The 27,066-nt window shown below is 42.6% G+C and overlaps 2 protein-coding genes and 1 pseudogene across 3 annotated transcripts in view; 2 read left to right on the forward strand and 1 right to left on the reverse strand.

Moving 5' to 3' along the window:
- Nucleotides 1–232: 232 nt before the first annotated feature.
- Nucleotides 233–10,918, reverse strand: CCDC43 (coiled-coil domain containing 43). The gene is made up of 5 exons (XM_059047251.2): nt 10,530–10,918; nt 6,566–6,653; nt 4,397–4,532; nt 2,995–3,053; nt 233–1,840 (listed from the first exon to the last, which is right to left on the reverse strand). The coding sequence occupies exons 1-5, from the start codon at nt 10,809–10,811 to the stop codon at nt 1,653–1,655; spliced, it is 753 nt and encodes a 250-aa protein (XP_058903234.2). The 5' UTR covers nt 10,812–10,918; the 3' UTR covers nt 233–1,652.
- Nucleotides 10,821–27,066, forward strand: part of DBF4B (DBF4B-CDC7 kinase regulatory subunit) — a 34,826-nt gene continuing 18,580 nt past the window's right edge. Inside the window, exons 1-5 of one of the 2 annotated variants that reach the window (XM_067022160.1) lie at nt 10,821–10,954; nt 22,087–22,258; nt 23,161–23,312; nt 24,075–24,137; nt 26,727–26,881. In XM_067022160.1, coding sequence (XP_066878261.1) covers nt 22,101–22,258; nt 23,161–23,312; nt 24,075–24,137; nt 26,727–26,881 — 528 coding nt within the window. In that variant the 5' untranslated portion in view covers nt 10,821–10,954; nt 22,087–22,100. The remainder of the gene's footprint in view (nt 10,955–22,086; nt 22,259–23,160; nt 23,313–24,074; nt 24,138–26,726; nt 26,882–27,066) is intronic. The other variant, XM_067022161.1, reaches the window with a different exon arrangement.
- On the forward strand, nt 19,427–19,899 carry LOC131745884 (protein tyrosine phosphatase type IVA 1 pseudogene; annotated as a pseudogene).

The raw sequence follows: 27,066 nt of genomic DNA on the forward strand, positions 1-27,066 counted from the left end.
TCAAAGCCAATCTACTGACTGTCCAAAAAAGAAGGTAACCTTTCTGATCTAATATCCAACTCATAGAAAGGAAAACTGAGGCAGAGAATTTATGGATTCCAGGATGAGGTTCTACTAGCAAAAGAGATAACTGGGCTAATCAAAACAAGTAAAATTCAAACCCATTCCTAAGTGACTATCCACACAGAACTCACTTCCAGGTGGAAGGAATCAGAATAAATCAGAAGACAGAGATTTAAATAGTTTATTTTTTTTAAAGGTGGTTATTTAAAAAAAATTTTGCAATGCCACGGTTATAGGAGTGTATAGAGGTGACACATCGTTTCCTTAACCATGCGTTTTACCTTCCGCAGAAAGGTAAAAAAATTTGTTAATCTCATAGTTAATGGTATAAAACAGAGGTCAGCAAACATTTTCTCCGAAGGGCCAGGTAGTAAATATTTTAGGCTTTAAAGGTCACATAAGGTCTCTGTCACATATTCTTTCTTTTACAACCCTTTAAAGATGTAAAATCCGTTGTTAGCTTGCACCATACAAAAACAGACTGGGCAAAATTTGGTTGCTGGCAGTTGTTTGCCCACCCCTGGTATAAAATATCTACTTTCTGTCTTGACAGAGGAATTGCTGTCTTCAGGCTTCTTGACAGTCTACTGCCTGAAGTAGGGAAAGGCCTATTTACAACCGAATGTGGCTTGTGACAAAAGTAGACATGGAGGAGAGTTCCTACTCACTTTTGACTCTCCCAGTTTTTCCATTCACTCACTCATTCAATAAATTTGTTGCACCTACTATGTACGCTCTTAAATATCTTTGTGTTAACAGAGATTTCCAGTGTTTCTTCCTTAAAAGGATTTCTCTAAACTTGTAATTATCAGGTCCTTATATGTTTTAGGGCAGATCAGGATTAAAATCTTTACTAGCACTCAAGAGGATTCATGATTATAAAAAATGAATCTAGCTAACAATGATATCCTTGCACTCAATACTGACACATCCTTCTTAAAATCACAGCCCAGATGAGGAAAAATATATAACTATCTCTTATTAAAAGACACTTTCTTTCCTACCATAGGCTGAAACTTTTAAAAACTCTCAAATGTAGAACATCCACCAAATAACTTCTTCTCATTTTCCTAGTTTGTTGCCATGTAACATAAAGTCTGGATCCAGGTAGGGCTCTTCATCAGCTTCCTATTTCAGCCATAAAACAATACATTTAGGGGTGAATACTACTTCTGAAGCAATTGACACTCCTACATTTCATCTCAGGGAAGGAGTGGTCATGATTCTGCTCCTTCAGGACAAAAACTGTCAGCTTTCTGAATATTCCTGCTCTTTATCCCAAGTGAGGGAAGACTTTAAAGTGGCCAAAAGGAGTACAGGACTTCAGGATTAAAATATAAAGGTTGCCCCCATTCCAGATCTTTGGTACAGACATCAACTACAATAATCTACTTACCCACACCACAGAGACATGGCACATTTTGTAATTAGAAGTGTTTGTGATTTTCCTTTTGACCATGTAAACAAAAGGGGAAATGCCTTGGGAAACCACTTTTGCAATGTTTTCTCATTTCTCTTAAATACACAAGTGCACAACCAGTTCTCCCTTTGACCAAGTTCATGAGGAGAAAGAACAGAGTGGACCAAGGTTATCGCTTTCGCTCTCCTCTTTGAGTCCTTTTCTTTTCCTTCTCCTTGCGCTCCTGCTTGGCTAGCTTGTCCCTCTCCCTCTGCAGCTTGTCCTGTTCCTTCTTCCTTTGGGACTCATCCCGAAGAGAGTCTCGCTCCAGTTTTCGGGCATTGAGGACATCTTCCACGTTGGTGTTTCGAAACAGAGCTACAGGTGAGTTAAGGGATGAGGGTCCAGGTCACACAGGTCTCAACTACTGCTCTCTCCTCATTCTTGCTGTCATCTCTCTACATGCCAAGTCTTCAATACTCTCTACCTATATCTAGTCCTAAAAAATAAAACCTTACGTTTATCTTTGGTCTAATGGGAAATCCTAAAACTACCATTAGTAAAAAAATTAGAATAAAAATCTCATTCAGACTTATCTGAGTGTTAAATATTTCATGAAAATGAAATTTCATTCTACAATAAGTACTTATATCATTCACTGATGCAATGTTGTATAGTATCCAGGCTAGTTGTAGTAACTAGAGTATTAAAGTAACTGGCAAAATTTTTATGTACTTGGCATCATTAAAATGCTTGAAAAGAGTTAAGCTGTTTAACCTTACTAAACTTTATCAGGTTGCTTTTTTCCCGAGACCACTAAAGCTTAAGTGAAAATCATGTTCTAAGGAAATAAGTTTAACCTGTTAGAAAATACCTAGCCAAAAACTTTACTCTTCATTTCTTACAACTTTAAAACATAAACTGTTACTACCAGACGAGCTCCTCTTTACTCTTAAAACATAATTTTTTTCTGCTTTAGTGCCTTATAATGAGTAAATCTCCCTGTAACCCCCCTTCTCAGATAATCCACCATACTCCTCACCTTTAAGGTGGATTTCTAAATCCACCTTCTCTAGGAAGCTGCTCATAAGTGATTCTGTTGGTAGGGATTTTCCTCAGCACGTATGTTTCAATCTGTCCATGTTTTAACTTAAAAGTCTTCAGTGTTTGTAGTCTCTTTCCACTGAATTATAAGGTCTTTGAGGACAAAGACCAAAACTGCAATATTGTTCTATTTGCTTCCACATTGCTCGGAAACCCAGCGCTATACGCAAGGAATATAGATTCTCATTTTCCCTTAGAAATCCTTTCTCTAAACTAACCCCTTCACAGTTCATGGTAACATATTTTCTTTGGGGAAAATTCTTGCTAAATTGACTATTTAGAACTGTCCTAGGACTGGGGCTCACAATGCTGGCCTGACCTGTGTCCTTGGAGGTAAATGGAGCCCCCAGCAAGGACAGTAAAATAAAAACTGACCCACAAGAATATTCTATGGAGAAACACGTGGGGATGGACACAGAGAAGGATACATTTCTCAGAACCAGTGCTCATCATGGTGGCACCTGAATCATCCTTCTCATCTGCTTCAGTGAGTGACGTTAAGGAAAGTCAGATGGAAAACAAAGGTTAGCACATCCCAACCCAACATCAGAAAATCGTGACTAAGGTGATGGGTAGGAAAAGCATGCTGAACGGAAGGACTCCGTCAGGGATATGACGGTAGACCCAGGAGAGTCATCTTTGGAAGTCTCAACTTGGGGAAGACTGCTCAGAGCTTCTGTAAAATCCTTATCTGTCAGAGGCTGAAAAGAAACTGAAGCTGGTCTAGGTGGACTGCCACATTACCTGGGAGCCAGGGGATGGCAAGATGACCTCAAAAACAATGGTTCTCAAAGTGTGGTTCCCAGAACTCCCCGAGAACTTGTGAGAAATACACATTCTTGGGCCCCACTCTGGATCTACTAAATCCAGAACTGTAGGGCATAAGGCCAAGCAATCTGTTTTAACAAGTCCTCCAGGAGAACCACTGCCTAAAACATTCTTTTCTAGCCCAAAAAATGAGATTTTGTAGTTGGAACCTCAGCTCTGCCAAACCTGGCAAGAAAAATCATGAGGGAAAACTAGAAGAGGAGTTGGCCCCAAAGAGCCTAAGAATTCTTTCCTAACCTAGTGACATTTCTGGTACGATGCCCACTCCATTCAAGCAGGCTCAGTAAGCTAAGCATTCCCTAAACAAATTTCAAATTCACAGGGAACCAAATCTGCACCTACCAGCAACACTTTCTTTTTACACAGTCCCCACTCAAATTCCAGGTTTATTCTGGTGTTGTTTTGGGGGGTTCAGTCTCACTTTGGAGGTTCAGTCTCACTTTTATTAATTATGTGGTCACTGGAATATTTTTTTTAAAAAAAGATTCAAATGAAACTGCTCCACATTTGGGAATCCAAATTCAAATCCAGGTTCTAGTCCTGGTTTTGCTATTAATTCTTTGAATGTCTCTGATCACCCATTCATCTCTTAGTGCCTCAGTTTCTTTATCAACTGTGAAAAAATATAAAGATGGATTATACATGTAACACTGTACTTCACAGAAAGGTATTATATAAAGAATCATAACTGTAAATTAACTATAAAGAATCACAGCTAGAGCATATTTTCTGAAAACACAATAACAGTGGTCCATTCAGGCATTATTTGTTTCACACTGAAGTTTTCAGGAACATATAGATTGTGTCTTAAAAAATTTAAGTCCAGTATCAACCATTCCAACATCATTCCTCACGCCCACCAAGGGCTATAGATCACTGCCATTTTAGAGGAGAAAATTAAGCTACAGAGGGGGACTGGCAGCTTCCCAGAGCTCCCTGTAAACCAGCAAAGGCTTTTGGCTCAAGCCTCAGGGAATGGCACTGAGACTCCAGAAAGGATATTCCTCTTCGTCTGTCACGTCAGCATACTGCGCCAGGAGCGCAGCTTTCCTCTGCTTCTCCTCTTCTGACACCATCCTGGGCTTCACCACAATCTGCGCCTGCTTCTCAATGAGGGTGGCAATGGCCTGGACCTCATCTGGGACGTGGTGGGAGGGAAGGGAGGGACAACAAGGTTGTATGTGAGAGGAAACATGCTCACCGAACCACTAGTCCACCCTGGCAGTGCCTGGAGTAAAGGCAAGGGCATCTGCTGACTCCTTAGAGCTCTGGGGTGCAAAGGAGGTGCCTCGGGGGCCAATGAGAAAGGCAAGGAAAGGCCATGCAGGCCAGGATTTAGGTCTCGTATCCGTCTTCAATCAGAGCAGCCCTGCTTTTACTTGTTTTATATATTGAAGTTCTGCTGCTTTAAAAAAAAAAAAAGGTTAAAAAGCACTGCATTAGAACCATAGACAATCAAGCCTGCAAACATGAAACTTTCTCTCCTCTCAACTCAGAAACCAAAGAAGGAATCTAGCACCAACTTAAGCTGGTCTATTTCATGTTGATAATTATGCTAGGTGAAAAAAAATTTTTTAATTTTTTTATTTTATTTTCGTTTCTGTGTGAGGGCTTTCTCTAGTTGCAGCAAGCGGGGGCCACTCTTCATCGCTGGGCACGGGCCTCTCACTATCGCGGCCTCTCATCGTTGAGCACAGGCTCCAGACGCACAGGCTCAGTAGTTGTGGCTCACGGGCCTAGTTGCTCCGCGGCATGTGGGATCTTCCCAGACCAGGGTTCGAACCCGTGTCCCCTGCATTGGCAGGAAGATTCTCAACCACTGTGCCACCAGGGAAGCCCCTAGTGAAATTCTTATATTATTTTAAAATAAAATCATCTGTTAACTTCTCCATTCTCAAATGAAGGAGGCAATGGTGTCAAGCAGTGATTCTCATGCCTGGCTGCATATTAGAATCATCTGAGGGAGCTTTTAAAATGATAGCAATGCCTGGGTCCCCACCCCAAAGATGTTTATATAATTCGTCCATGGTGCGGCCCAGGCAGGGGCACTTTTTTTTTTTTTTTTTTTTGCAGTACCCGGGCCTCTCACTGTTGTGGCCTCTCCCATTGTGGAGCACAGGCTCCGGACACACAGGCTCAGTGGTCATGGCTCACAGGCCTAGCCACTCTGCGGCATGTGGGATCTTCCCGGACCGGGGCACGAACCCGTGTCCCCTGCATCGGCAGGCAGACTCTCAACCACTGCGCCACCAGGGAAGCCCAGGCACTTTTATTTTTATTTATTTATTTTAAAAATTTATTTATTTTATTTTGTTTTTGGCTGTGTTGGGGCTTCATTGCTGCGCCTGGGCTTTCTATAGTTGCGGTGAGAGCGGGCTGCTCTCCACTGTGTTACGTGGGCTTCTCATTGCAGTGGCTTCTCTTGTTGCAGAGTACGGATTCTATGCACATGGGCTCAGTAGCTGTGGCATGCAGGCTCAGTAGTTGTGGCTTGCGGGCTCTAGAGCACCGGCTCAGTAGTTGTGGCGCATGGGCTTAGTTGCTCCGCGGCATGTGGGATCGTCCCGGACCAGGGATTGAACCCTTGTCCCCTGCACTGGCAGGCGGATTCTTAACTACTGTGCCACCAGGGAAGTCTTGGCACTGGCACTTTTAAACGTACAGCAGGCAATTCTAGTGTACAGCCACAACTGAGAACCAACATGTAGATAGCTTAGAAAAGATTCTATTCAAGTTTGGATTTGTGATTTGAGCTTTCTGCAGCTGATTTGTCATCCTAATGGTAACATCTCTTTCATTTTAAGGGTGGAGGGTTTAGCTAAATAAAGCAAAAGACCAATCATAATTTGTGTTATGAAATGAGAATATGAAAAAGATGGGAAAATATAGTTGACCCCATAACTGCAGAGCAAATCTACAAGGGGGAGTGGGAAGAGGAATGAAAACGAAAAAAGAAAAAACCACAATGAAGAGAGCCATGGTCAGCTGAAGCAGAAAAATGTAAAAAGAAAACCAACGTTCAGTTAAAAAGTTAAAGTAAGCTGCTCTGTGCTTTCCAGTTTAACTTATTTTAGGGCAAATGAGCATCTACTGGAGAAAACTAAAAACTCTTTCTCTAACAGCTGTAGAGTAAAGGTTGTTGGAGATTAGACATAAAAATTCCAACTCTACCTTCTTTTTTCACTTTGGTGACAACATTCTGAGTTTCCGACCATCGTTCCACAATCTCCTTGCAGATGTTAAGAAGGGAATCTTCTTCCTAGTTGGAAAAGTAGACCAATTAATTTCCTGAGAGCCCTCAACCCGAACAAAGTCTATGCAGAGGGCAGACCTCCCCCTGCTGGTGATGAGAAGAAATCACAGGGAGGGTTTGGGAGCCACAGAATAGAGATTATGTTTCTCTTCTGAGGCTCCAAAGAGAGGTAATCCTGTGTGTGAGTCCCAGAAGCCACACCTGCTAGGTCAAGAGCACCCACCCCATCCTGCCAAGCTTCAAAGGAAAGGATTCTCACCAACTCAGGGCAGTCCTTCTCCTTTTGGGGCAAAAACCTGTTGAGTCAAAACCCTATGAAATCTTCCTTGGCCAATTTACTCAACTCAGAACACTCTCCAAAGTTTATCAACTTTCTTGCTGGAACATATCCACGAACTTGCTGATCCATAATAAAGAGAAGTTAAGTGAGTAGATGGTCTCCTATACAACAATCCCTCTGTCCATTTTTCATAAGCAGACATATTCTGCACACCAACCAATCTTCCTCCTTAGCATGGTATGACAAAAAGGATGTTGGCTTTGGTGTCAGACTTACTTAAATTCAAATCCCAGATCTATGAGCAAGTTTCTTAACTTTTCCACGCTTCACATCTTCCCAGGATTTTAGAGAGGATGAATGTGTATAAAGGGCCTACAGTCCTAACCGCTGGCGGTCCAGCGGTTAGGACTCTATGCTTTCACTGCCGTGGGCCAGGATTCAATCGCTGGTCAGTGAACTAAGATCCCACATGCTGTGCACTGCCAAAAAAAAAAAGGCCTACACCACTGGGCAAAGAACAGGCATTTCAACAAATATGGGTATTTCCCTCCATTTTCATTACGGCTGCCTTCACCATCTTCACCTTCTACCCCTCAGGATGAGCTGTCAGTGTTCACATTTCCTAATGTGTCAGGCACTGTTCAAATACATAAGAACTCTCAGAGTTCTTAAAACAATCTCAAGAAGCACTCTCAATTTAGAGATGAGGAAACCAAGGCACAGAGGTTAAGTAACTTGCCCAAGGTGATACAAGTAATAAGTGGATTAAACAGGATTTGAACCCAAGCAGTCTGGCTTTGAGCCCACGTTCTCAACCATTATATTACACCATCTCTCAGAGAAGAGTAAGGAGAGGCAGAACACAGACTGACTGTGGATATCCTTATTTTGTACCCAACAAAGGATTCCATCCTCTGCCCTGCATCATTTCAGCATGCAGGCCAGACATATTGAACTTCTTTGGTCCAGAGTTCCTGTCTTGCAAGGATCCCCAGAAGGAAAAGCGAAGGGAGAGGAAAAGAAAAAAGGGTAGGAAAAGGAATGGAGAGGCAAAAGAGAAAGGGCACTCTTGGAGGACGAGGTGGTTTATTCCCCCAACCTCGTCATCCAAACCAAAGAAGTTCCTTCCTCCATTCATTCATTTATTCATCCAGATGGTTCCTGCCATATTCAAGGCACTAAGATGAGTGCTAAGAGATGAATGAGAAACAGTCATTAGCCTCATAACACTTACAATTTAGAAGGCTGGTATATAAACAGCTGCGACGAAATGTAATATCCTGTTTACTAAACTCATTGTGATAATCATTTCATGATGTATGTAAGTCAGATTGTTATACCGTACACCTTAAACTTATGTAGAGCTGTATGTTAATTATATCTCAATACAACTGGAAGAAAAAAATGTAATGTCCTACTTAATGCTATGACCCTACTTAAAATTGCTCACCCCTCCATTCCACTCCTGATCCTCTTACAATGCTCCTTTTTTCTTAACACTAATCATTTTCTAACATACTATATAATTTACTGATTATGTCTTTCCTTACCGGAATATAACCCTTTGAGGGCAGGGATTTCTGTCTATGTTGTTGCCTAAAGTACCCCAAGCACTTAGGGCAGTGCCTGGCAGAGAGTAATCCATCAATAAAAATTTGATTAATCAGTCAATCAGCGCGGGACTTCCCTGGCAGTCCAGTGGTTAAGACTTCGTCTTCCAAGGCAGGAGGTGCGGGTTAGATCCCTGGTCGGGGAGCTAAGATCCCACATGCCTCACCGCCGAAAAACCAAAACATAAAACAGAAGCAATATTGTAACAAATTCAATAAAAGGCTTTAAAAGAAGATCAATCAGCACAAGTGCAATCAGAAGGAATAAAGGGAAGGATGACAGAAGTTTTTGTTTACTGTCATTTGCTCCCAATTATATATACTATTCTTGAATCTTACCTCAAATTGTTGCTGACAAACTTCTAAATTCCTAATATTGAATCTAGCCCAATATGGCGATTGATTTGGCTATGCCTTTTGTCTTTCCTAGAATGGGATTTGGTACAATAGTCGGGAGCTTTTATATGCAGCCCAACTGACTGACAGACAATAAGCAGTGCTATGAGTGATGTGTTTGGTCTATACCATATTCACTGGCCTTGCTGCCCTGTAAAGTTGCTCCTCAGTTTTCATGGACAGGAGCCCTGCCTCCCCAAATCATTCCTGGCCAATTCTTCCCAAAGTCATTTTCTACATAGAAGGGGTTGGGAAAACTGAGAAAATTAAGCATGGTGTGTGAACTGGGCAGAGGAAGGGAAGCCACCTTAAAAGTGAGTTTGTCTTCTGCAGTTTATGCAAACAAGTGGGATTGAACAAAGAACCAAATCTGGTCTAGATAGCTCTTCCACCAAGAGACTGTTAAGAGTCTAAGGCAAATTCATGCCTGCCTTTATCAGGAGACATACAGTTCTAAGTAATGATACAATGTAAAGAACAGGTCAAGGAGCTGGTACCAATGAGTACCCAAGTTACTTCAACTTCTTTTTCATGGAGTCTTTAGAAACTTCCCAGTGGGAAATTTTTTTAAAAGTAACTTAAATTGCTTGCCTCCTACTCTTTCCCTCTATGACCTGCAATATAATGGTTCAAGAAAAGAAGTTATTCCACTGTGTTGTATTTCCACTGAACTTATGAGTTGCATCACAAGCTGTGTTAAGGCTTTCCCATTTATAGGTCAATCTCAGCAGAGCAGGCTCTGGAACTAAAAGGGGGCCCTTGCCAGGAGGCCCTGGGACAGCTGCACTAGTGTTATGTTTTAACCACGTGACCAGTCAATGAACTGCACTTTCACCAAGTAAGTATAGGTAGAGATGAGGGCAGGAGAAATGATCAGGTTGGAAAAGTGGACGTCTTGGTGACTTACTACTTAAATACAGTTTAAAGCACACATTTCTGAATTCTTAAATCTGCTTCTAAAAGGCTAAGTATCAAGTTTATCTCTCTTCTTTAAAACTCTGATCTCTCTTACTCCCAACCTACTCCCCCCAATGATTACTGCATTTCTAAATACAGTAAAGGATCAAGCACAAAATTTGTTTCCGTTCTGCCTAGGCGTGAAAAGACCTCTACCGCCTAAACTGACCTTTTCTGGACTCCTACCTCCAAAATAGGAAACCGAGAGGGTACCTCCTGCAGGCTTTTGTCAGGGGCACTGCCTCTTAAAGGGCACAGACATTTCAGGGCACTTAATTACCCCCTCTGAACACTGTCAGCGGATGGGAATGAAATTGGTTGTTAGACGTTTATGATAAAACTCATTTAGACATTTCAACGCCTTTGGAAAAATACTCACTCAGCTCATCCACAGGCATCTGAGAGGGCCTTGTCCTCAAGAATAAGGGAAAGCCTTTCCTCTCTATGCACCTGCAACCTTCCGGCTCCCAAAACCCTGGATAGGGAGCAACCCCCTTCCCCCGAGGCCCAGGGCTCAGAAGAGTATTCCTCTCCCAGGTGAGACCACTAATCCTCTGGGACACCAAGTAGGGGAAAGGGGATACGAAGTACTGACAGGGGCCGGCAGAGAGGCTAAAGGAATGTGTCCCGGCTTCTCACCAGGAAAGCAGAGAGGATACCCTGCAGAGCGTCCAGCTTCTCCTCTTCCTCCTCCTCCTGAAGGACACCCAGAATGTAGGCACCGTAAACGGCTCGGTCCACTCCCAGCGCCTCCAACCGTCCGTCTAGCCACGATTCAAAGCCGCTGCCCCCTCCACCGCTCTCGCCGGAGGTAGCAGCGGCCACTGCGCTGGGCGCCGCCATCTTGGGGCCAGGGTCCTGCCAGCCCCCAGGGCGCCTACTGCAGCGCCTGACGGGCCGCGCCACGGGCTCACTGCGCATGCTCGGAGACGAAATCCACGCCCCGACGCGCGGGGCGTAGAACCTAGTCTACCCGTAGTGACCTGCCTGGGCGTTTTGTACCTTCGAAGTAGAGCGCATCTTGGTTTACGCACCGTCATGTGGTCTCTCAGGAATCCTGACTGGTGAGTAGTCTTAACAGACTCTTTTTTACAGTTGCGGAAGTTCGGAGGGATTCGGTGACTTGACCGAAGTCACGCGGCTAATAACTAAACGGGACTGGAATTCACCTTCGATTCTAGCGCCTCGACCGGCTTCAACAAGGCGCCCTTTCACGCCACTCGTGCGAAGCTAAGCCACCCACTCCCACACAGCTTTCAAGGAAACAGCTGGCTCTGTCCGGATTACCCACTGCCTGTGGGTACTGCTATCACCTGCGCCTTTCCATGCTCCTGCCGTATGAAAACTCAAGCTCCAGAAAACCTTCCCTGATTCCCTGCAATCTGTGTTCAGACCACTCCATTGTGCTGTAGTTGCTTCTCTGCATTTACCATGCTGTGCTTAACGTGCTACCGGATACATAGTGGGTGCTCAATAAATGAACAGGCAACCTCGAGTCATTGCTTTAATTCACTCACTCAACACTTACACAGAAATAACTCTGAGGAGCCTTCTTTACCCATTTTCAAGCATTATCTAAGAGCTTTTGATACATTATCTCTTTAATCCTCCCAACAACCGTGTGAGGAGATGCTTTTATTGTCCACCTAGTAAAGATAAGGAAAATGAAACACTGAGTCACACAGTTACAGGGAGCCTAACCAGAGGCAAATACTCCTGCACAGCAGGCGGACCTCAGATGGCTCTCAAAACACCTGGCTCTGGGCTGAAATGAATTACCCAAGAACCCGGGTTGGCTTTCCCTGAACTGCAGAGGAGGCTGGCAGGTCACTGGCCTGACCTTTTCATTCACTAAATATTTATTGGCATTGCTGCTAGGCACTGAAATATAAAGATGTCACAAAAGCGCTCCCTTCAAAGGGTCTTCAGTGGAAACAGACATGTTTAATCATGACAATACAGTGAGATAAGCGTTTCAATGTCTGATGGAGATTGTAGTAGGTTGCCTGGAAGAAGATTAGGTTCACATTGCCTGTTGGATTGGAGTTGGAAACTGGAGATGGGAGATCTAGAAAGGCTTCTGGCGGAGGTGATACTTTCACTTTTTTGAAGAACAAGTGAGAGTACTTTAGGCAGAAAGACTAGAAGAGAAAGGGAGCAGACCCAGATGCATGGCACTGTGTGGGCCCTCCAGAGAATCATGGATGGCTTGAGCAGCAGAGTTCAGATAGAAGATTTTCAAGGGATGACAACAAGAGGAAAGGAAGGGTCTTATATACCTGGCAGAGCGCCTCCTGAGAGAATCCTCTACCCTTATTATCGTTGGGATAATGTAAATGAATGAACATGGAACATTGTAAAGCTCAGTAGAAATACAGGATACTGTGACTATTAGCCCCATGGCTTCTGTGTGCTCCCTGAGTTAGAATGTGACAATAATGGAGTCAGAGGCCAGAATCAGCTCCCAAAGACTTGCCCCTATTTCAGATCCTCAGATGTACTTTCTAACCCAGTGGCTGTCTTGCAGGTGGGGTTTGTTGGTTAACAGACTTGGGAGCCATCATGACTCAAGGATCATAGTTTGAGGTCAGAGCCCTCACGATCAGAAGAGGAGCACAGGGGACTTCCCTAGTGGCGTGGTGGATAAGACTCCATGCTCCCAATGCAGGGGGCTGGGGTTCGATCCCTGGTCAGGGAACTAGATCCCACATGCATGCCGCAACTAAGGAGCCCACGTGCCGCAACTAAGACCAGGTGCAACCAAATAAATAAATATTAAAAAAAGAAAAAGCACAAAATTTTGTTCCTTTTTAAGTTTTCACTTTGAAATAATTACAGACTCACAGGGAGTTGTAAAAGTAGTTCATAGAGACCTGTGCACCTTCACTCAGTTTCCCCCAATGGTAACATCTTACATAGCTATAGTATAATATCAAAATCAGGAAATCGATATTGGTACAGTGCACAAAGGCTTTTTGAAGACATCCTAGAAACTTCTTACAAAAAAATCCTCATTGGCTAATTTATTACAAAAGTTATAGCTCAGAGTTCAAAAAACCAATTCATACCACTAGACAAATGACAGCTTACAGAAAAATCAAGATGGCGTTTTACACTGTTAAAAAAATAGTGTCGGGGCTTCCCTGGTGGCGCAGTGGTTGAGAATCCGCCTGCCGATGCAGGGGACATGGGTTCGTGCCCCAGTCCGGGAAGATCCCACATGCCGCGGAGCGGCTGGGCCCTTGAGCCATGGCCACTGGGCGTGCGCGTCCGGTGCTCCGCAACGGGAGAGGCCACGACAGTGAGAGGCCCGCGTACCACACACACACACACACACACACACACACACACAAAAGAAAAGTGTCATTTATAACTTTTAAAATATGCAAATTAAACTTGCAATGAGATAACATGTTTTCTTCTCACATTTAAAAGTCTGATAGGGCTTCCCTGGTGGCGCAGTGGTTGAGAATTCGCCTGCCGATGCAGGAGACACGGGTTCGTGCCCTGGTCCGGGAAGATCCCACATGCCGCGGAGCAACTAAGCCCGTGAGCCATGGCCGCTGAGCCTGTGCGTCCGGAGCCTGTGCTCCGCAACGGGAGAGGCCACAACAGTGAGAGGCCCGCATACCGCAAAAAAAAAAAATAAAAGTCTGATAATACTGTGTTGATCTGACATTGGGTAACAGGCACTGGAAAATATTTCTGCAGAAAGTAAATCGGTACAATATTGTTGGAGGGCAATTTGAAGAGACCCAGCATTTATCCTTCTGGGAATTTATTGTAGTACATGCATGTGTGCAGAATGACATATTTATAAGGATATTCGTTGCAGTGATGCTAATTGTAGTGAAAAGACAGGAATAGTCTACATTCTATCTATAGGAGACTGACTCAAAAAAGCCACAGAAGGAAGTATTGTGCAGCCATAAAAGTGGAAGAAGCTCTTTATGTAGTGACATGTAACAAAATTCAAGATACATCGTTAAAGAAAAAAGTGAGGCTCAGAACAGTATGTAATGTTTGCTACCATTTGTGTTTAAAAAGTTGGAGGGTTGGGGAGAAATACACACACATATATGACCTGGCATGTGCATAAAATATCTCTGGAAAGATACACAAGGGAATGTGAAGATGGTCGTCACTGAGGAGAAGAACTCAGGGAGACTAGTTTTAAAGCATCTTGTTTTAAAAGTATGAGCTATTTGTTATATTAATTTACCTTGCATCTTTTAAAAATATTTAATTATTTTATTTTTTGGCTGCATTTGGGTCTTTGTTGCTGCACGCAGGCTCTCTCTAGTTGCGGCGAGTGGGGACTGCTCTTCATTGTGGTGCATGGGCTTCTCTTTGCGGTGGCTCCTCTTGTTGCGGAGCACGGGCTCCAGGCGTGAGGGCTTCAGTAGTTGTGGCTCGCGGGTTCTAGAGGGCAGGCTTAGTAGTTGTGGCGCACGGGCTTAGCTGCTCTGCGGCATGTGGGATCTTCCCGGACCAGGGATTGAACTTGTGTCCCCTGCATTGCCAGGCGGATTCTTAACCACTGCGCCACCAGGGAAGCCCCATCTTTTTACTTTAAAGAAATAATGCCTCCAATCTCCTTTGCTTCCTTCCCCACCAAGAGGTAACCTCTATTCCTGAATTTGGTATTTGTCCTCCTCTTGAATGTTTTTAAACATAGTACACATTACTATATATGTAGTGTATATTATAACGTATGTATATGTATCATGTGTATGTATCCATAAACAATATATCACATTGTTTTGCATGTTAGACTTTTCATTCTGCAGTATGCTTTTTTCACTTAAGATCTTGAAAATATTTACCCATGTTGATACATGTAGCTCTTATCCATTCATTTAAAGCACTGTATAGAATTCCACTGCTTGAATATAGCCCAGCTGATCCATTCCTCCGCTGATGGACATTTAGATTATTTCCCAGTTCTTCAAACAGTACTTCGAGTCACATTCTTTTTTATGTCTCCTTGCCTGTGGAAAAGTTTCTCTAGGTCAGTGAGCATCAAACATATTTTGGGGGGCTTCCCTGGTGGCGCAGTGGTTGGGAGTCCGCCTGCCGATGCAGGGGACACTGGTTCGTGCCCTGGTTCGGGAGGATCCCACATGCCGCGGAGCGGCTGGGCCCATGAGCTGTGACCGCTGAGCCTGCGCGTGCGGAGCCTATGCTCCGCAACGGGAGAGGCCACAGCGGTGAGGGGCCCGCGTACCGCAAAAAAAAAAAAAAAAAAAAAACCAAAACACCATATTTTTGCCACATCCTCTTAGCAGTAAAAATACTTTGGCTGTGTACCCCTAAAATATGAATATGTATTTATTTATGAATTACATATGTGAACCACTATTCCAAATTAGTATGTCCATCAAAAGATATACAAAAAGATAACTGTAAAAAGGGCAATTGAAAAGAGAAGGAAATAATATATTACAAATATTTGTTTATTTGTAGTACAAAAATCATTAGTGAGGGACTTCCCTGGTGGTCCAGTGGCTAAGGCTCTGCGCTCCCAATACAGGGGGCCCGGGTGCGATCCCTGGTCAGGGAACTAGATCCCGCATGCCGCAACTAAGACCCGGTGCAGCCAAATAAATAAGTAAATATTTTTTTAAAAAAATCTTTAGTGAAAATATTGTAGCTGAATATGCTTCATTACTTTCCCACCTTATTATTTATTATTTAAAAAAATTTTTAATTGTGATTAAATGCCCATAATATAAAATTTACCATCTGAACCACTTTTAAATGTACAGTTCAGTAGTGTTAAGGATTCATTACTGGCAAGAGTTTCTCTTGAACTTCAGTGATTTTCTCACCCATTGACCAGCTGACTCTCTCATTGAACCTGAGAGTTTGTACTCACACTTGTGTGTGAGTCATTAGGATTATTTGTAATCTTAATCTTGCTTCTTTGGAGGAATCTTGTTAAGCCTCTTGTTCACTTTTGGGGGCTAGGAAAATCCAAATAGCATAATCTGTAATTCCATTTATCTGGGGATATGTAAACTGTGGAGAACAGTGAAAAACAAGCCACCAAACCCTGAAAAGAAAACACAGACAACCCCTCCAAATATGAAGCTCCCTTACCCTTTACCCAGATAACTCACTTGCTTTACTTCATAACCCAGGATCTATGACAAGAGCACAGGGAGGGCACCAGCATCAGTCTGTTAGTTTTACTAATCTGTAAGATTAGTAAAACTTACTTGTTTTTCTTTTGGATAAAAAAAATATATTTAAATACTAATGGCACCTCTTTTGGCACCTTTTGGCACCTCTGTGATTATCTTGTGTCTGAGGGGTGCACACCTCTCTTTGGAGACCAGGATATACCTAGAAACAGAATTGCTGAGTTGAAGGGCATAAACCTTGTGGATATCACCATATTGCTCTCCCAAGGGCTTGTCCCAGTTTGCATTCCCACCCTTGCCTTCACATTTTTACTAAAACTTGCTTTTTAATATACTTTAATTTTTGCCAGTCAGAGGGGTGTGAAAGAGCATCTAATTTAATTTGCATTACTAGTTTAATTTACATTTAACTACTAGTGAGTCTGAGCACTTTTAATACATTTATCAGTCATTAAAATTTCCTCATCTTTGATCAGCTTGATGCTTTGTGACAATCTAGAGGGGTGGGATAGGGAAGGTGGGAGGGAGGCTCAAGAGGGAGGGGATATGGGGATATGTATATACATATAGCTGACTTACTTTGTTTTTTTGTTTGTTTGTTAATATTTATTTATTTATTTATGCCTGTGTTGGGTCTTCGTTGCTGCGCGTGGGCTTTTCTCTAGTTGCAGCGGGTGGGGGCTACTCTTCTTGTGGTGCGCGGGCTTCTCACTGCGGTGGCTTCTCTTGTTGCGGAGCATGGGCTGTAGGCGCTCAGGCTTCAGTAGTTGTGGGCCATGGGCTCAGTAGTCGTGGCGCACGGGCTTAATTGGTCCGCGGCATGTGGGGTCTTCCTGGACCAGGAATCAAACCCGAGTCCCCCGCATTGGCAGGCGTATTCTTAACCACTGCGCCACCAGGGAAGTCCCAGCTGATTTACATTATTGTACAGCAGAAACTAACACAACATGGTAAAGCAGTTATACTCCAATAAAGATATAAAAAAAAAAAGAAAATGAGCAAAAGACATGAAGATATTTTACCAAATAAGATACACAAGTGGCAAATAAGCACATAACAAGGTGTTCAACATCATTAGCCATAAAAGAAATGCAAATAAAAACCACTCTGAGTGAAAAAAGTCAAAAAAAAATTTCCTCATCTTTGAATTGCCTGTTTATTTCCCTTGTGGGTTTTTCTATTGGATCATTTGTTTGTCTTTGCCATGCTAATTTGTAGGAGTCTACTTTTTCTTTCCCTTTTTCTTAATTTTTCATTAATTTTTCTTAATTTCATTAATTTCTGTCCTTTATTATTTCTGACCATCTGTAATCTTTGGGTGTACTCTTCATTTTCTGACCTCTCAAGGTGAACACTTAGCTGATTCATTTTCAGTCTGTCTTATTTTCGAATATAACATATACATTTAAGGTCATACATTTCTCTCTGGTTACTTAGCTGAACTTTACAGCTTTTTAAAAGGAATCTCACAGCTTTTGATATATCATTTTTCATTGTTGCAGTTCTAGATATGTTACAATTTCCATTGTAATTGTTTTATTCTCCTATCATGAATTCTTTAGAAATGTGGTTTTTTAAATTCCAGAGTAGTGCATTTTGTTTTATCCTTTAACAACAACAACAAAAAAAAACTTACCTTTTTGTTTTTGATATCTAACTTATCATGTTGTGATCATAGGATGTGTTCTGTATGATGTCGATTTTTTGGTATCGGTTGATACTTTAGTGGCATAGTATGTCAGTTTTTATAATGTTCCATATGTACTTGAACATATTTTCTAATATTTATATATTAATGTTTGTTAGTTATATCATTGAATCTTTTATATGTTGCTAATGTCATTTTATTTTTGTTTCATCTATCATCTGATTTTTGGAGAAAAGTATCTTAAAATGTCCAGTATATTTGTAGATTTTACAGTCTTCCCTTGTATTTCTGGCTTAAATATTTTGATGTTGTTAGAGTCATATAAGTTCTAGGTTATTTCGTCCCTGGTAAATTGTTTATCATCAAGGAATGACACCTGTATTCCTAATAATCCTTTATCTCTTGAAATCTATCCTGTCAGATTTTAATATCACTGTATCAGTTTTCCATTTTGCCCTACACTGAGAGGCAGCAGAGAGCAATGTTAAGATCATGGACTCTGAAGTCAGGCTGCTGGGGTTCAAATCCCAGCACTGACACCTTCTAGCTGTGTGACCTCAAGCAGGTTTTAACCTCAGTGTTCCCATGTATAAAATGGGTGCAGTTACTACCTACCTCAAAGGATTATTATGAGGATTAAACTAATTACTATTTTTAAAGCACTTTGAACATCATAGTAAACACTCCATATGTATTTGTAAAATTAAATAAATATATATATATGTGCAGCCCTTTTCTGCGTCACTATTTTATAGGTATTTGTCTGACAAACACCATATAGCTGCTAGATACTGTAATGCTGCAGTAGATACCTTTATTACATAAGTCATATCCCATATGTCTGAGTGTATCTGTAGAATAACTCCTAGAAATGGGATTGCTGGGTGGAAAGATATGTGCATTTGTAATTTTCCTAGATAGTGCCAAATTGCCTTACATTGGGGTTGCACCAGACTAGCAAAATTGATCTTCGCCAGGCTGTTAAGTGAAAAATGGTATTTCAGTATAGATGTAATTTGCATTTCTCTTATTTTAAGTGAGGTTGAGCATATTTGAATGCTCTTTGTATTTCCTTTTCTATGAATGTTCCTTTACCCATTTTCAACTCGTTGGTTGATCTTTTCTAGATCTATTTCTTAAAGTTTTTTAGATATTGGGAAATCAGTCCTTGTTCTATGATATAAGCTGATTGTTTTTTCTAAGCACTTCCTCTCAGGAGTCAAGAAAAACAATGAGAGAACAACTTGAATTATTATCTCAAAATATTTTTGCCGAGTGGTAAATGCTCCCTTTTTCTGTTCACAGACTTTGTGCTAAACACATCTTTAATCTTTTTTTTTTTTCCCTATACGGGGGCCTCTCACTGTTGTGGCCTCTCTCCCGTTGCGGAGCGCAGGCCCCGGACGCGCAGGCTCAGTGGCCATGGCTCACGGGCCCAGCCGCTTCACGGCATGTGGGATCTTCCCAGACCGGGGCACGAACCCATGTCCCCTGCATCGGCAGGCAGACTCTCAACCACTGTGCCACCAGGGAAGCCCACATCTTTAATCTTTAAAACCTCACTTCCTGGTAGATAATATTATCTTCACTTTACAAATGAAAAAACTGAAGATCAGAGAGATTCTTTTTTTTTTCACTCATTCAACAAATATTCATTAAGAACCAACTAAATTCTTGGGGCTTCCCTGGTGGGCAGTGTAAGTGTAAGTGACTTCCCTCCTGTGGAAGTCACTTACAAGAACATGAGATTTCTTATTACACACAATCCAACAAATGTGACCTTAAACAAATTTATAGAGGACCTTAAGAAGTATGGCGTTACCACAATAGTAAGAGTATGTGAAGCAATTAATGACACGACTCTCGTAGAGGAAGAAGGCATACATGTTCTCGACGGGCCTTTGGATGATGGCACACCACCATCTAACCAGATTGTTGATGATTGGTTAAGTCTTGTGAAAATCAAGTTCCGTGAAGACCCTGGTTGTTGTATCGCCGTTCATTGTGTTGCAGGCCTTGGGAGAGCTCCAGTGCTGGTCGCCCTAGCATTAAGTGAAGGTGGAATGAAATATGCAGATGCAGTACAGTTCATACAATAAAAGCGGCTTGGAGCTTTTAACAGCAAGCAACTTTTGTATTTGGAGCGTATCATCCTAAAATGTGACTGTGTTTCAAAGACTCCAATGGTCATAGAAACAACTGTTGCCTTCAGTAAAACTGGGGTGCCTGATGCCATTGCTTGGAAGTGGAAACTAGATGGGATGGAATTTGTCATACGTGTTAGCCAGCACGTTGGCTTGGTGAAGTCTGATGAAGCTTCCATAGGAGTGTTGAAAAGCAGTTTTACCAGGCCAGAACCTGGCAGAATTGCAACCTCTATGTTTGGGTTGTGATCAACCTCCTTGGACACTTAGCAAAGGATTCTTGCTCTTCAGCATTTCAAATGTGCTTATCGGGCTTCCCTGGTGGCGCAGTGGCTGAGAGTCCACCACGGGTTCGTGTCCCGGTCCGGGAAGATCCCACATGCCGCGGAGTGGCTGGGCCTGTGAGCCATGGCCGCTGAGCCTGCGCGTCTGGAGCCTGTGCTCTGCAACGGGAGAGGCAACAACAGTAAGAGGCCCGCGTACCGCAAAAAAAAAAAAAAAAAAAAAAATGTGCTTATCATTTGTACCAATTGACCTTTCCTGAAATCATGCAGTATTGAGTGATGTCTTTAAATCTGTTTCCATGCCAGAATCTTATCAATATATAAGAAATTTAGAAAGACTAGGTGCCAAAATACCCAGGACAATACTTGTATATTTTTCATGTCATATAGGACTAAAATCCCAGGAACTATGAACACTCTGGACCTTGTGTGGTTTATTCCTTCCATCATTTCAAACATAGAAAGTAGGGCCTATAATGTTCTTTGCTCACAATTCCCACATTCATACCAGTATACATCAGATTTGCTCCTTTTTTAAAATAATTAACCAAGTCTTACAGTGATTATCTAATGTCTTTCTGTAAATCTTATTTTGTGCTGTTATAGAAGACCTCCATTTTGAAAATCTACATTGTACAGAAGCACATGTTTTTAATGTGTCCAGACAAAAAAGCCTTACAGTTAATTTTAAATGTTTGCACTTTGGGGTGCAACTTAAAGAGAGGGCCTGATGAAAGAATGGGAGGGGGCTATTAAGTACTTTTAGTAAAATGTTGCCTTTGTCTTGTGCAGGACATCTAGAATATGCCCTTTAACTTAGTAAATATTTTTAAAAGGTAGAAATACTTTGTTATTGTAGCTAAAACAATTCTTAATCATAAAATTTCTGAAATTCTTGTAATTATTTTTCAAACTTATCTGAAGTTGTTTACCAACTTTTGTTTGAAGTGTGATTCCCAACCCCTCTTGCAAAAAAAAAAAAAAAAAGAAGTGTGTTTACATTTAATACTTTATATGCCTTTTGAGCTGTGTAACTTAATATTTGGATACTTGACAATTTGTTTTATTATGTAATTGATAAAATGGTGACGTGTATTAACGTTAGCTCAACCATATATTTATACTGTCCAGGAACATGTGGTTATAGTTCTGTGGGAGAAATAATTTGTCAGTGTTCACCAGCTTGTAAAAATCTAGTGCGAGGGCTTAAACCTTAAATAAATGATGAAATGCATTTATCGTCATTGAAAAAAAATGGGTAACGATGTTAGTATCACTGTAAAAAGTTTCGACCTCATGGAGCCTTCTGAAAGGGCTGAACCACACTTTGACAATCTTGAGCTAGATTCTGATATGGTAACAAATGATGCCCAAATCTCAGTAGGTTACAACAACAAAGGTTTATTTCTTTTTTTTTAAGGTGAATGGCTTTTTTAAAAAAATTTATTTATTTCTGGCTGCGTTGAGTCTTCGTTGCTGCGTGCAGGCTTTTCTCTAGTTGCGGCAAGCAGGGGCTACTCTTACTTGTGGTGCACAGGCTTCTCATTGCGGTGGCTTCTCTTGTTGTGGAGCACAGGCTCTAGGAGTGCGGGCTTCAGTAGTTTGGGCTCATGGGCTCAGTAGTTGTGGCTTGCGGCTCTAGAGCACAGGCTTAGTAGTTCTGGCACATGGGCTTAATTGCTCAGCAGCATGTGGGATCTTCCCGGACTAGGGCTGGAACCCATGTCCCCTGCGTTGGCAGGTGTATTCTTAACCACTGTGCCACCAGGGAAGCCCTATTTCTTGCTCATGCTACACATGCATTATGGCTTGCCCATGGTTCTGTTCCAGGTACTCTTCACCAAAGAACCCGTGTTGACAGGGCACCCTTTGGCTGGACATCACTAGATAAGGGAAGAGAGAACTTGGTAAACCAGCCTGCCTTTTAAAACTTATTCTTGGAAATAATGTGTCACTTTTTTCCTTTTTTCATAGCCAAAGCAAGTCACATGGCCAAGCTGGATTCTTCAGAGCTGAGATGTATACTCTTCTGCAGGGACAGTCCCCATGGGAAGGGATACCAAGTATATGTGGTATATAAACTTCTACCATGGTGCTTAAAGAATATCACTGGCTGCTCATGGAGAATGGATTATACTGGGAAGAGGTAGGAAGCTGTTGAAGAGTAGAAGTATGTTAGGAATTGACTGCAGTACTTTAGGCAAGAAATAACAGTGGGTTGGACTACACTGGTGGCAGTGGTCTGATTGAAGATGTACTTTGGAATTGGTAGAATTTGTTCTGGGAGTGGGGTGGGGATAAGGGAAAGTACTGAAAGATAACTTCTAGGTTTGAACAACTGAGTGGATGATGTGACATTTACTGAGGTGGGATAGGCTGAGAAAAGGACAGGTGAGGTTTTTTTTGCGGGGGTGGAACAAATGTTAAACATGTTAAGCCTGAGATGCCTATTTTACACCTAAATGGAAATGTCTAGTAGGTACTTGAATATATGTCTGGAGATCTGGGGAGATGTCAGAACTTGGGCGTTAGCATAGAGCTGAACTGTAAGGCCATGGAGTTGGAAGAGATCTCCTTGGGAGAAAGTGTTAACAGGGAAGAGAAGAGGGCTGAGGGTTAAGGGCTAAAGCCTTGGCCTGCGCCAACATTTTAAAATGGAAGTGGCTTTGGATCCAGCAAAGGAGGTTGAGGAGGAGCCGTTGAGGTAAGATGAAAATGGGTAGAAATGGAAGCAAAAAGAAGAAAGTGTTTCAAGAAGGCCCTCCGTCTGTAGTCTGTTTCAATGATCTATAAGTCAGATAGGATTGGGGAAAATGCAAGTCACAGTTGGTAAGTGGAGGGGTGAGGATCAAACTCTAATTGGGTGAGTTGAAGAAAAGCTGGGAAGTGAGGAATGGAGACAGCACTTATGAGAATTTTATTTTTTGGGGGGGTGGATAAGTGGAAAAAGGGAGACAAAAGATATGAAGATGAAATTATGTGTACGTGAAATCTTTATGTAAACTATAAGCGTTAGGCTTATTTTGTTATTTATTATTGAACTCCTAGGAATTTCAAATTAGCTCAGTGTGAAGAATCACCAAGATGCTACTGCTATTCTCCAGCTTGCTGGCTATTAAGGCTCAAAATATCTCCAGCCTATGAAAAGCCGAGACATGAAGAGACAGAAATAGAGAACAGAGCGGAAAACGAGGGGGAAGGTGGGAAAAGGTTTGCTGAGTTCATATTGTCCTCCCAGGGCCTCCGTAGGGCAGTCTCGCAGCTCTTACGTAATTTTAGAGGCGGAGCCGACAGGAAATTTAAACCGAAGCCGCGGCCCAGGGCGCCTAGAATGATGTTATAGTTGCAGAGGAACAGCCGGTGCACAGGAGGCTGAAAGAGCTCATAGAACCCGCGAATGTGATACGGCGGCCTTAAAGGAGTACAGAGGCTGAGAAAGAGTCGAGAATTTGAAGAGGGAGCCGGGAGAGGGTACGGATGCCGAGAAGGGGAAGCAGGGGTGAGAAGCAAGGCGGAAAAGGTCCTGAGAGTTAAAGAAGGGTACGGGGTTGGGAAGTGGGCACAGGAATTGGGGAGCAGATAGGTCCAGGAGCTGGGGAGAGTAGAGGGACCGGGAAGGGGTCACAGGAATAGAGGGGACAGAGGTCTAAAGGGGGCAGAGGGACTGGGGGGACAAGAGCTTGGAGGGAGGCACGGGAATTGAAATGTAAGGCAAGGGGTGGCCAAGAGGCCACGGGAGTTGAGGGAGCAGAGTTTCAAAGGGGGCGGAGGGACTGAGGGATAAGAGCCTAGAAGGAGGCGCGGGAGTGGAGAGGGGACGTGGGTTGGGATGGAGTTGAGTCTTGGGGTTCCCGGGACCCTCGATGGGAATTGTGCGGGGTTTGGGAGGCGGGAGGAGGGGATGATGGAAGGTCGAAGGCTAGTGAAGGTGGTTCAGCTGCTGTTTTGTCCTTATTTTTCAGGCAACGATTGCCTTGAACTGGAGAGTTCAATGGCTGAGAGTAGGCTCCGGGCTCCGGACCTAGGTGGGTAACAGGTCAAACCTAGGGATGGGAGGTCACAGTTGCTACTCCCGCCCTAGAGTCTCTTGAGAAGAAAAGGCCGAGAAATGTTAGCCCTCTTAGGGTTTTCTAATTACTTTGTGTGTTGGAGGGGGAGTGGGGGAGTGGAGTATGTGTTGAGGGATATCATGGATCATTTAGAAATTCATGATAAAGGTCAAACAAGAGCTTTCAGTCAGATGTTACGAATAAGATTAGAAGACTTGCTAATTATTAGCTTATAAAACCCGTATTCATGCTTATTTTTACCATAAAATTCTTAAAGTTATCGATAAACTTAAACGGCCCCACCCAATTAGATAAGTATTTTAGCATGTAGTCACTTCCCTCAGTACTGCCTTCTCCCGTCTTAGCATCATCTAGTTTGAGTTCTGGATTGTTACAGATATGCCATTTGTTTGTTGCCTTTTAAACAGTGATACACCTCACTAAATTATTTACTCTCCCTTCCCATGTCTTGTTGCTTTCTTCTGGATCTATTTCTCTTTTTGCTGATGAACTTTCTCCAAGAGTGTTTTCAAAAGGGGGCACGGGGGCTTCCCTGGTGGCGCAGTGGTTGAGAATCCGCCTGCCGATGCAGGAGACACGGGTTCGTGCCCCGGTCCGGGAAGATCCCACATGCCGCGGAGCAACTAAGCCCGTGAGCCATGGCCGCTAGGCCTGCGCGTCCGGAGCCTGTGCTCCGCAATGGGAGAGGCCACAACGGTGAGAGGCCCGCATACCGAAAAAAAAAAAAAAAAAAAAAAGGGGGGGGGGGGCACGGGCTTCCCTGGTGGCGCAGTGGTTGGGAGTCCGCCTGCCGATGCAGGGGACACGGGTTCGTGCCCCGGTCCGGGGGGATCCCGCATACCGCGGAGTGGCTGGGCCCGTGGGCCGTGGTCGCTCAGCCTGCGCGTTCGGAGCCTGTGCTTCGCGGCGGGAGAGGCCACAGTGGTGAGAGGCCCGCGTAGAGAAAAAATTTAAAAATAAAAATAAATAAAAAATAAAATCACGTCCAAACCCCTCATTTAAAGTCCGGCAGTTTTACTAACTGTATCTTGGTATCAGCTATTCTGGGTCAATTTTTTGAAGTATGTGTCATGCTCTTTCAATATGTTAGTTTCAAATATGTATTTTTATTTCAGGAAAGTTTTTAGTATTCTGGGTGTTTTTGTTTGTTTTAGTTTTTGTCTTCAGAGACTCTGATTATCTGTATATTAGAACTTCTGTGCTTATCTTCAGTATTTGCCACTTTATCTTGAATCCTTTTTATCTCTTCAAATGTTAACATTTTGTTGTGGAAATTTTCAAACCTGCAACAAAGTCGAAAGTAACAGTGAGCACAGACACACCACTTAGATTTTACCATTGACATTTTATTTGGTGTGTGTGTGTGTGTTTTGGGTTTTTGTTTGTTTGTTTTGTTTTGTTGTTTTTTTGGCCTCACCGCGCGGGTTTTGGGATCTTAGTTCCCTGACCAGGGAATGAATCTGGGCCCTGGCAGTGAAAGCACCAAGTCCTAACCACTGGGAATTCCCTATCATTGACATTTTAATACATTTGTTTTATCACATATCTATCCATCTTATTTTGATACACTTCAAGTAATTTGTAGACATTATAATAATTCAGCGTGCATTTCATTGACCAGAATTCCATATTTGTTTGTAGTTTTTTTCCTTTTAATGTAAAATGTGTATACAATGAAGTGCACAATTCTCAAAGGTATGTTCATTAAGGTGGGTTTTTTTAGCTTTATTGTGTTATAATTTACATACTGTAAAATTCATTTGTTGTAAATGTACACTTGCAATGCTTTTTAGGTAATTTACAGAGTTGTGCAATTAACACAACAATCTAATTGCAAAACATTTCTGTCACCCAAAAAAGAACCTCATGCCAGTTTGCCAACACTCCTCATCCCCACCCCCAGCCCTAAGCAGCCACTAATCTGATTTCTGTCACTATATATTTTCCTTTTCTGAACATTTCATAAAAATGTAATTTATAGCATGTGGTCTTTTGTGTCAGGCTTTTCTCACTCAGCATATTTCTGAGGTTCAGAACTGTAGCCTGTTGCCGTAGCCTGTGTCCATAGTTCATTCGTTTTTATTGCCAAATAATATTCCATCATCTGGATAGACCACATTTTGCTTACCATTTTATTTACATTTGAATTGTTTCCACTTTGGGGCCAAAATGAATAATGTGCTGTGAACATTCTTGCACAAGTTTTATTTGGAAGTATGTTTTCATTTCTCCTGGGGTTATGCCCAGGAGTGGAATTGCTGGGTTTCGTGTTAACTCTATACTTAACCTTTTGAGAAACTGCCACACTGTTTTCTAAAGTGGCTGCACCATTTTACATTCCCACCATCCATGTATGAGGGTTGGGTTTCTCCGCATCTGGGCTTCCCGAGGACAGGAACACAAGTCTCGCGTCCACCTTGGTGGACGGGCGCCCGAGGCCTGGCCAGGTGCTATGCAGAGGCTGCTTGCAAGGGCTCATTGGCCCGCAGGACTCTCTCTTACCTCAGGCTTCTCACTTTGCTCCCCTTTGTTGTTGTTTTCTAGGGGCTCAGCTAGGAGTTTCCAGTTGTCTGGGAAAATGCCAGAAGAGCTCACCAGATGCTGGGAGGCAGCCCTTTTCTGGAAAGTCCTTTTACCTGGATCTGCCCACTGGCAAGAACCTCCAGTTTTTGACAGGGGCCATCCAGCAGCTGGGTGGGGTATGTAACCTGCTTCTCTCCTGTGGTATCACGTACCTTTGTGCGTTGTAGGGCAAGAGCTGGAGAGGGATTATATCTGTGACCTCTAGGTATCTTCAGGGGTATCACTACATCTTGCAAAGCAATTTAAGTATAAACCATTTTTTTAAAATAAAGTTAAATTTGTTCCCTAATTGGAAAAGTAA

This window comes from Kogia breviceps, chromosome 19 (assembly GCF_026419965.1).
Source record: "Kogia breviceps isolate mKogBre1 chromosome 19, mKogBre1 haplotype 1, whole genome shotgun sequence".
In the NCBI taxonomy this organism is placed as follows: Eukaryota; Metazoa; Chordata; class Mammalia; order Artiodactyla; family Physeteridae; genus Kogia; species Kogia breviceps.

What these genes read in the sequence shown, in the direction of transcription:
- CCDC43 (XM_059047251.2), bottom strand. Translation starts at nt 10,811, where the DNA reads ATGCGCAGTGAGCCCGTGGCGCGGCCCGTCAGGCGCTGCAGTAGGCGC. An exon ending in CACCAAAGTGAAAAAAGAAG is followed by an intron (nt 4,533 to 6,565) that starts GTAGAGTTGGAA and finishes ACCACGTCCCAG; the next exon opens with ATGAGGTCCAGGCCATTGCC. An exon ending in GACGTGACAGACGAAGAGGA is followed by an intron (nt 3,054 to 4,396) that starts ATATCCTTTCTG and finishes AACGTCACTCAC; the next exon opens with TGAAGCAGATGAGAAGGATG.